This window comes from Penaeus vannamei, chromosome 28 (genome assembly GCF_042767895.1).
Source record: "Penaeus vannamei isolate JL-2024 chromosome 28, ASM4276789v1, whole genome shotgun sequence".
In the NCBI taxonomy this organism is placed as follows: Eukaryota; Metazoa; Arthropoda; class Malacostraca; order Decapoda; family Penaeidae; genus Penaeus; species Penaeus vannamei.
In genome coordinates this window covers 5,637,901-5,648,237 of record NC_091576.1, presented here as the reverse complement: position 1 = coordinate 5,648,237, position 10,337 = coordinate 5,637,901, and the positions used below count along the sequence as shown (strand labels likewise).

Genomic DNA, 10,337 nt, shown 5'->3' with positions numbered 1-10,337 from the left:
ATTCTTCCTCATATAAAACTGTTGCAATAGCTGTATGGCAAAGATATTCTACTGGCTGCATGGACAACCATGAAGGCTGAGTATTCTAGATTTTGATTTTATTACTCAAAGTTATCTGGCTTTCTAAGATCATTAGTGGCATGAGTATACTGGAGTAAAATGATTTTGGATAAAAAATAATAATCTCAATATTACCCCTGAAGCCTTCAATATTTCATCGCATAAAAGAAAAAGAAAAAGTTTACTGTTATAAATAAACAAACAAAAATCCAAATAACTTTATTATTTCCTCCTCTAACATTACCTACCTCTCTTTTTGACTCGAATATTCAGGATCAATCACCTGTTTCTTCTTCCATACCTTACAAGAGAGCATTGTGCATGTTTAATGTTTCAGAATTAGACTTGGTTCGTGTGGGGTGTAACTAAAGAATCTTAAAAACAGAATGAAATGTTGCATCTGATGATTTTTTTTCCTAAACTGTAAAATTTACATTTCCTATCAAAAGCTTTTATCTGTTGAATATTGTTTAGTCTGGTTAATGTACAGTACATTTACTCACTAGAAAAACACTTCCTTAACCAAATATAACATGACATGAAACTAGAAAGTCAATGTCTACACATAGCACCTGTCTTCACAATGAATTTTCATACACAATGGGCATTCATCACCATCAAAACTTCCTTTGGTAACCTAGCTACGGACATTTCCTTTTCTCATGTATAAAACACAAAAATGAATACAAAAAAAAAACTACTTATCTAAGGAAACTGCAACATATTCCTAAAATGTGAGATGGAGTTTAATAATGAGATAATGAAGACAAACCATCACAGACAACACAAATACATACTAAGACGACAATGATTCCATTAGATTTTAATTAAACAGCTTGTATTACTGGCATATTGCCCGAGAACACAATTCATTTAACATTTATTTTGATGGTGCACTCGTTTCCTTCACACAAAAGTTCTAGTTTCCTAGCTCATCTGAAAATAATGACTATAATAAATTGTTTGAGATTACACTTTTTCAAAACTTTTCATAGTGCTAGGTAGAAGCACACTAACATACCTTATAAATCTTTGACATTAAAATCTAAAAGAAAAAGCATGGACATGCCTTAAAGGAAATCATAATAATCTGCGATACATGGTAAATAATAACAATGGGTTAAATGTACATGAAAAGAAAAATGGCAAAGAATAAAATAATGATGTCAATATAATGTACAACAATTCAATAGGAGTAATATTTCAACCAATTGCTTATGATACAATAAAATCGGCCTCTTTTCAGTAATACACAATATGAACACCTAATCAAATATAGTCTTACACCACAATAAATAAACAAAACAAAAAAGGATGTCTATAATAAATAACAAGGTGAATGTCTGATTCTTTGACACGGAAAAATCAATAAAAAATATGCATTACTTTCACACTCTATTAAACCCCCTAGCCTTAGTGAATTTTGTTGCATACAGATGGTTCTGCAAGTGCTTAGCAAGGAGCCAATTAACTATCCCTAGTACCGCACCTGATTTTCTAATGCTATTAATATTGATAATGTTATCATCATTATTGGCATTATGATTATCATAATATCAAAATAATCGCAATAATAGAAATTAATCTCTCCAAAAAATCAAGGAAAAGAGTAAACAGGCACAATAGGACTGTTAATTGACTCCCTGTGTAAACACAATTAATATACCATAATCACAGTGGACATGGTATGGACATCATGCCAACTGGGACCAGTGGGTAGTGGGCCAATAATCATCTTAAAGACAAATGTATAACAAATTTTCCTTCCATAAAAAAATAATAACAAATAGAAAAAAAAAACAATAATAATAATAATCCTCAGCATCACATTCTTTCCCTTAGATGGTTATCATTACACATGGAATGTTGAAGAACTTACCTTAAACACCACTGAACATTACTAGTTCAAGAACCTATATCAAATGTCTTTATAAATAATATTAATCCAAAGTAAATATTCTAGCTGCAATATCTCGGATGAGCCAGTCTATGCCTGCCACCAGGTTCTCGCCTGTGACAGCGCTGCACGGCAAGATGTACCAGTGGTGCGTCTTGAGGTTGTTTAGGTCCAGGATCTGGCAGGGAATAAGAGAACAGAGACTAATGAAAGAAAGGAATAAAAAACAATATGTAGTATTTACCATTCTTTTTCAAAATCAATTCGCATGAAGAAAAAGTGAGAGAGAGAGAAAGAAGACATGCACAAAGAAGAAAAAAATTGAAAGATAGAAAGCAAAGAAACCAATGACAACATATCAAACTTTGACAATATGCACCTATGTTTTAATGGGTATTTAATAGACATATTGCTAAGGGCAATCAATACATCCTAAAATTACTTCAATTTCCCAGAAAGAACTACCATGATTATGAAATACATTCTTTGCATTCTACATTAAAATCAATTTCCATTCTTTTCTTTTGGTTTTAGTTTCACATGTAAAGAAAAACACAGTGAGGTAGAGGATGATGGGTTCATATAACATAAAATGGGTGATTTTCTTACTATAAAGAAAATGAAACATTTTACATTACATTATTGTTGTTGGAAATATGCATACTTGACCGTAACCTATCTCCTTCTATTACTTTTCCATACAAAATAAGAGCTGAACTACAACAATAGTAAGAGGAAGAAGCAGAAAAAAAAATATTGTCCTTGTGAAACACCTTTATCTTCCATTTTTAAGGAGACGGGGACAGTAATACCTTAATTTTGGGTCTAAAATGGCTTTTCTCTTTACATATGTCCACTGATCACTATCAAGATCTACATATCTATGAGACAGGCAATCACACACACACACACACACACACACAAAAAAAAACACACACACACACACACACACACACACACACATACACACACACATACACACACACATACACACACACACACACACACACACATACACATGCACACACACACACACACACACACACACACACACACACACACACACACACACACACACACACACACACACTCATACGCATACACACTCATACACATACACACTTATACACATACACACATACACACATACACACATACACACATACACACTCATACACACATACACACTCATACACACATACACACTCATACACATACACACACTCATACACATACACACACTAATACACATACACACGCTCATACACTTACACACGCACACGCACACATTCTATACTCACATCTCTTATCTGCTCGGAGGAAAGGGCTTCTGGAAGATCCTGCTTGTTAGCAAACACGAGCAATGTTGCCCCGGCCAGCCTCTGTAAAAAATGAGAAAAACAAACAAGAAAATTAATGGAAGAAACTAAATGATAAAAATCGATCATCTAATGTCAGTACCATTTAGCAGACCCTTCCTAAATATTGATTTTGTAGAGCAGGAAAAGAAGTGATAAGAGAGCAGAAGATACGGAAATTATACGAGAGCTGGAAAAGAAGTGATATGACCGCAGGAAAAGAAATGATGCGAGAGCAGGAAAAGAAATGATGCGAGAGCAGGAAAAGAAGTGAAAGAAGACCAGAAAGAGAGGTAGTAAGAGAGCAGGAAAAGGTGATAAAGGACAGGAAAGGTGAAGGAATAGAGTGTAGATAGTGATAACAAGGGAAGGGGCAGGAGCAAATACATAGTCGAGAATAAAAGGGATTAAATATGTAGGATTTAAAGGATTGGGAAGAAGAAGTATGAGAATAATAAAAGGAAGAAAAGAAAGACAAAAGAAATTGAGAAACACCAGAAAACATTGGAAAGTAAAGAGACACAAAGAAAATGTAAGAATGAGAGACAAGAAGGAGTGAGTGAGTGAGTATGAAAGTTTGTAATTTTGACTTAGAAGGTGAGAAAGTGGGTGAGTAAACTGGTGAGTGAGTGAATTAGTAGTTAAATGAGTGAGTAAGTGACCGATTGAATTAGTAGGAGAGGGAGTGAGTGAGTATGTGAGTGAATGAGTGAGTAGGTGAGTGGACATATGAATGAAGTCACAGTCAGAGAGTACTTTGGTGAATGAGGAGTTAGTATGTAGGAAAGTGAGTACATGAATGAATGCATGATTAAGTTGAATACATTCAGTGAGTTGAGTTGAACTGAGCAAGTGAGTGAGTGAATACATGAGTGCATCTGAGTGAAAGATAGTGCATATTAGTGAATGTGAGCAAACAGGTAAGTCAATTAATTACATAGAAAACCAGTGACCTAAAAAAGAAGAAGTAAACAACCAGAAAATAAAAATAAAATCAAATAAAAGAGAAAGTCTTTTAATAAAATATAAAATTTACCTCCTCCTCTAAAAGCTTCTTGAGTTCCCCTTGGCAATCTTTCAGGCGATCAACATCCGCACTGTCCACGACCCATATAAGGCCGTCCGTGCACTCGAAGTAATTCCTCCAGTATGAACGAAGTGAGCTTTGTCCTCCTACGTCCCATATGTTCAATTTATATCTGTTGGTATTTCACCTTATATAGAATGGCAGATTTCAAAATGACATTTTATTATGGGAAAAAAAGCCTGATATATAATAAAAAAAAGAAAATAAAAATGGGAATAAAGTCTAATAATTGGTATTGGTATTTATTTTATTTATGCAAACTTACACGTCTATCCAAATCATTACATTGATGATAAGAATAAAATAGTTTTAATATCATACAATGCACAAAACCTAGTTTTTCTTCTCTTGTGGCCAATCAAAAATAATATTTTAATAAAAGTATAATCAAACATAGACTACTGCAGAATTCAGTATATGAATGGTGTAACAAGGTATCTATGGTATTCTACATGATTTTGTAGACAATGATTCGTGTCATTATTCAAAAAACAATCTTTAGCTTAATAGATACACTGCATTATATGATACACATCATAAAACTTTTCATAATATCATTCTTACAATGTCAAAAATATCTTCAAATCACTCATAGTTTTTCTTTCTTCTTTCTTTCTTTCTTTCTTTCTTTTGAAGGAGGATATTAATCCATGAAACCTTTATATACCAGTGAAAAAAAAAAAAAAAAAAAAAAAAAAGGTTTTACATCTGGATTTCAGATAGTGAGAAACCATTCCTTTATGGAGAAATGCAAATGACATAAGTCACTCCACACATATGCACAGGTGTTGGGACCATAACAGCTGTTAGCTAACATCTGTCAAGTATGCAGTATCTGTGGTTTCTGTGACAGAAAATAGCATATAAATATTGTTCTTGTATCCAGCTGCCGTTTGTAGTCAAAAAAAAAACTTCTCTTTTAGATAATCAGCATTACCAGGTAAATGATTCTTCAAATCTCTATTTTTGGTAACATAATGAAAATTAATAGAATATCCAAACTATAATTCTACATCAAATCATCTCAAATTGCATAAATGCAATCATAAATATAATAAAAGAACACATACACAAACTGTCACCCAACTCTGACAACAGAAACATTCAGTGAAACTTCTAAAAACAAAGTATCTAATAAGTCCATAATATCATTAAACTCATGAGATGGGACCTTCACTCTTAGGAACTTACTCATATTTATCCACTACATGTTCCACTGTCTTGATATTAAAGCCGTAAGTTGGGGATATTGTGCTAATGTCTTCTCCACAAAATCTCTTGACCACTGTTGTCTTCCCAGCATTGTCGAGACCGCTGAAATAAGTTGGTCAAGGAAAACTAATTCCTCTTCTTCCTATTCTAAATCCCTCTTCTTGCTATTTTAAAACCAGATCCAATGGATACAAATATAAAGGGACACAAGACATATTCATGTAGAAAAACTGGTCTGTAAACATATTTTTTGATATACTTGTGTGTAAGTTGATATCATGTTACGGTGTAGGTCAACCTTTAATTTTTTGGCAAGAAAATTACTCATGTGCAAAATGGCTCACTTACAAGGCAACCTAATTTCCTAAGAGTATTTTAAAGCATATAAAACTCCTTTCCAAAATTTTTCACTAAATATCATTTATCATTAATGAACAACATATATACCAAACCAAATCAAACTTGTGAAAAGTATCTATTCAAAGTTAGTCAGGATGGCATATCATGATACAACAGTTTGATTATGTTCACATTTCTAAACCCACCGAGGAAAATGAAATTTGATTATTTTCAATAACTGTTGGCGCATCATGCTTCATGGTAAACAACTGTATTAGTATAATCATGTTCAGGATGGAAATATCTAAAGGATATTACAATTTCTTGTACATGTACTAAAAAATTTTGACAAAGACAACTGAGAACAAATTTATTCAGTAAATTCACCCACCCTCACTCTGTGAACTTCATATTAAGAATGCAATGTGATTTTCTAATTTCTGATTGGTATATAGCATTCCTAATAATACCAGAGTAACTATTTTTTTGTTTAAAGATAAAAAGTTACTCCTAGCCCTTCCTATCACATATGGATTTCAACATAATTAAACTATCACTTGGGCATACCTACCCACCAATTAGAAAATTTCGTTTAAAAAATCCGCCGGTCTAAAAATTAAGCTCTTCAGATCTTCAGCACAGAGGGCCTGGATTCCAGACTCGCCAACTTCCAACTTGGGACTCAATACATTACAAGTAATTCCTATCTCACCTCAGATGAGTCATGATATCAATTGTGACATCTGTTACATGGACCTTCCTGGGTTCCATCTTCCCAGTCAGATGTGGTAATTTTGCACTCCAGGCAGGGGGTTGGGGTACTGGCCTACCGAAATGCAGGCATATAAAAGTGATAAATGTAGTCATTTGTAAGTTAAACCTATATCTGATTTTATCTCCTTACCCAATATTACTGGTTCCTTAAGGGATTATGAGCATCCAGTGTATAAACATACCTAATCTGTTTTCAAAGAAGTCTGAACTCTGAAATCACAGGGAATTAGGTTGGTTTGTGCCATAGAAAACTGGTAGATCTCTCATAAATTAACAAAATGGATAATATGTAGTACTCTCTTACTTTCAGCAGGGACACTTTGGGGGATTATTTTATAGTCTTCCACTAGGTCTTATTTCTTATACACTGCCTTACCAGAAGAACCTCTTTGTGAAGTTGGCGTGAATGGTGCCACCACAGGTCTTGAAAAATTTGGGGATTAGTGGTTTAAGACATGATTTAAGGATGGTACTTATAGTTGCATTTTATTGGATTCAGTAATTATGATTTCTTTTATCATTACTGTTTTTCATATAAGTTGATTTTTTTGCCTTATCTATTTGGTTGATATTATAGTACATCAAATGGCATATGAATAAATGCAGGGACACCTTGTATTTCAACATGCTTAACCCAATGTTGACGGGAAAATGGTACGTTCCTTTTGGCAATGCTTGGTTAAATGTTCCTGCACGTAAATGGCTCTGTCAATGCTTAGCCACAAAGAAGTCAATTAGTAGATCTTGCGACCTTGCTTTTCCTTGAAAAAGCGGGAAAATGTTTTTTTTGACTAGTGCTATCAATATTGACACAGTTATTTTTGCTCGAACTATTACAATTACTTGATTGTTACTGACATTACTAACAGCAGTAATATTAGAAAATATTATCTAAAATGAAGGAAAAGGGTAAACAGGTGAGACAGGTAGTTCACATAATTGGTTCATTTGTGACTTAGTACTTGTGGAGCCATCTATATGTAAAAACAATTATTAAATTCAACACACACAATGGGCAATGGCATGTATGTATATGTCATACCCGGCAGCTTGGGGTTAATTTATAGTGCCTGTTAGCCTACTTATAATTTGTTATTTTTTGTTCAGATCTAATTTTGATATGACAATTGTTTATATTTATAGCAACATCATATCACCTCATACTCTCACTTGCTCTTTTTTTTTTTTTTTTTTTCATTATCAAAGCATTTTCATATTAACGCCTTTGGAACTGTGTTTCACTGGCAATGAAATAGGAGCTCTACTGCCCTTTGACATGTATTGTTTTTTTTATATTCAATTGCGTGTCCATACCCCTCCCATAAGCTGGGAAAAATGTATGAAGTAATTCACAAATCTCAATATTATATTTTATATATGGTGTTACTTGCCTTGTTTACTGCACCTTTTTTTCAAAACAACAAGTATGTGAAAATTACTGACATTACTGGCATGATTCAGTGAAGGCTGAAGGAGTAAAGTTTGTAGCTAATTGGTGAACTAAGGTATGGTAAATTAGCTCACAAAACACAAGAATTTAATCTGTATTTTTAATAGAATTTTTTTTCTCAGACTTTTTATTACTACCATTAGTTCTCCAATTGATTTGTGTTTATGTTGCTGCAAATTCTGAAAAAAAATTGCCTTTAAAGCCTTGACGTAAATCTTCAGCCGTTGACTTACACCGACTCCAGACTAGGAAATTTGCAGCTATTTGTATAATATTTATTCACTGATTAAGCCGACTATTATCGCTATATTTAGTTTGCAGAAAATTGATAGGGAGTCCAAATACCAAATCTGGTCATTTTACATAATAGTTCCTCTTACTAGATCAAAACAAATTTTGTATTGATGGATTCCTCTAAGACTCTACTATCCAAACATATCAAAATTATTGCATGGAGCCCCCTGCCCATTAGTGATTATCTTAGCCTCAGTAGCAGGGGTGGCCATGAGAGGTACCTGGGAAATTGTGGAAATCAGTCAATATCTTATCCAATGAAGGGTTGCCGCCCCCAACCCCGCATTGAAATACAAAGAATCCCTCAAGTATTTACAGCAGGAGAGTCTATGTTGGAAATATGGGGAGGATTTTTTGTTTTCCTGGACTGGGTTAGCAGCAACAACACCTCATGGGGGGATCGTAAAGGACACAGCTTTCTGCATTAGACAATGTCTATGTATCTGGATAGTGCAGAGTAAGAGGAATCCATTAATAATCAAAACTGTTTTGATCCATTTTGGTAGAACTATTCTGTAAAATTACCCCAAATTTAATGTTTATCTTAATGAAACACTTTCTTTATATTTTCAATTTGAAAACACTATCACATGAGATAAATTTCTTAGAATCCCTCGCAGTATCGTTTGCACATATTATTTTTCGTCTACAAGAAGACTGGCTGGAAATTTATCTGTACCTTTTCCTGTATAAAATGTTATTTAAAACGGAATACGACATATAAAACAAAAACGGTTTACAATTATCGTAAATAACAACACGATTATGTATCAGAATCACACACATACACAACAAAGTAAGTACAATCAACACACACAGGCATATTAATTAGAAAAATAATATTCAGACCAGTGCTGATCATAAACAAATCCTCAAAAATTCCGACACCGAACTCATATATAAATTCAAAAGGATACAGCATAAGCAACCGAACTTCGTGCTCTTTCTGTTTCAGCTTCTTCAATATGCTGTGCAGCCCCATAGCGATGATAAATGCGTGTACAAAGTCGTGAAAGTAGATTTTTGAGCAAATAATCTGACAGATGACACACACACTGAGTCACTTGCGCTGAAGATTGTTTACATGCTGACTGTGTTCGGATCCCTTCATTCGAGTAAAACCATAAAAGCGAGTGTTCGTGCGTGCGAGTGAGTGTGTGAGGAGTGAGTGAGTGAGTGAGTGAGTGAGTGAGTGAGTGAGTGAGTGAGTGAGTGAGTGAGTGAGTGAGTGTGTGTGTGTGTGTGTGTGTGTGTGTGTGTGTGTGTGTGTGTGTGTGTGTGTTTGTGTGTGTATGTGTGTGTTATATATATATATATATATATATCTATTTATATCTATATCTATATATATACATACACACACACACACACACACACACACACACACACACACACACACACACACACACACACACACACACACACACACACACACATATATATATATATATATATATATATATATATATATATATATATATATATATATATATATAGGTATGTATGTATGTATGTATGTATATATATATGTATAAATATATCTATATATAGTTGTATATATATACAGGTATATATATATATATATATATATATATATATATATATATATATATATATATATATATATATATATAGGTATATATATATTCATGTATATATATAGGTATATATATATATATATATATATATATATATATATATATATATATATATATAGGTATATACAGTGAACCCTCGCTAGAATGCGGTTCACCTTTCACGTTCTCGCTGCTTCACGGATTTGCATTGTGCATTGTGTTCTGCATTCTGATTGGCTAAACAGTCTCTCCGCTTCTTCTCTGCCTGTGTGTCAATAACGTTAAGGTT

The 10,337-nt window shown here is 33.5% G+C and overlaps 1 protein-coding gene across 2 annotated transcripts; it reads right to left on the bottom strand.

The window, feature by feature from the left end:
• Positions 1 to 266: 266 nt before the first annotated feature.
• On the bottom strand, positions 267 to 9,573 carry Arl2 (ADP ribosylation factor-like 2). Of its 2 annotated transcripts, XR_003477750.2 has the most exons (6): positions 9,389 to 9,573; positions 5,594 to 5,716; positions 4,352 to 4,514; positions 3,259 to 3,339; positions 1,940 to 2,135; positions 789 to 996 (listed from the first exon to the last, which is right to left on the bottom strand). XR_003477750.2 is itself a non-coding variant. In XM_027380464.2 (5 exons), exons 1-5 carry the CDS (start codon positions 9,451 to 9,453, stop codon positions 2,001 to 2,003), a joined length of 567 nt encoding a protein of 188 aa, XP_027236265.1. In that variant the 5' UTR covers positions 9,454 to 9,573; the 3' UTR covers positions 267 to 2,000. The 2 variants fall into 2 exon arrangements, 1 of the variants encoding a protein (XP_027236265.1); XM_027380464.2 differs by having other exon boundaries at positions 267 to 2,135.
• Positions 9,574 to 10,337: the final 764 nt, after the last annotated feature.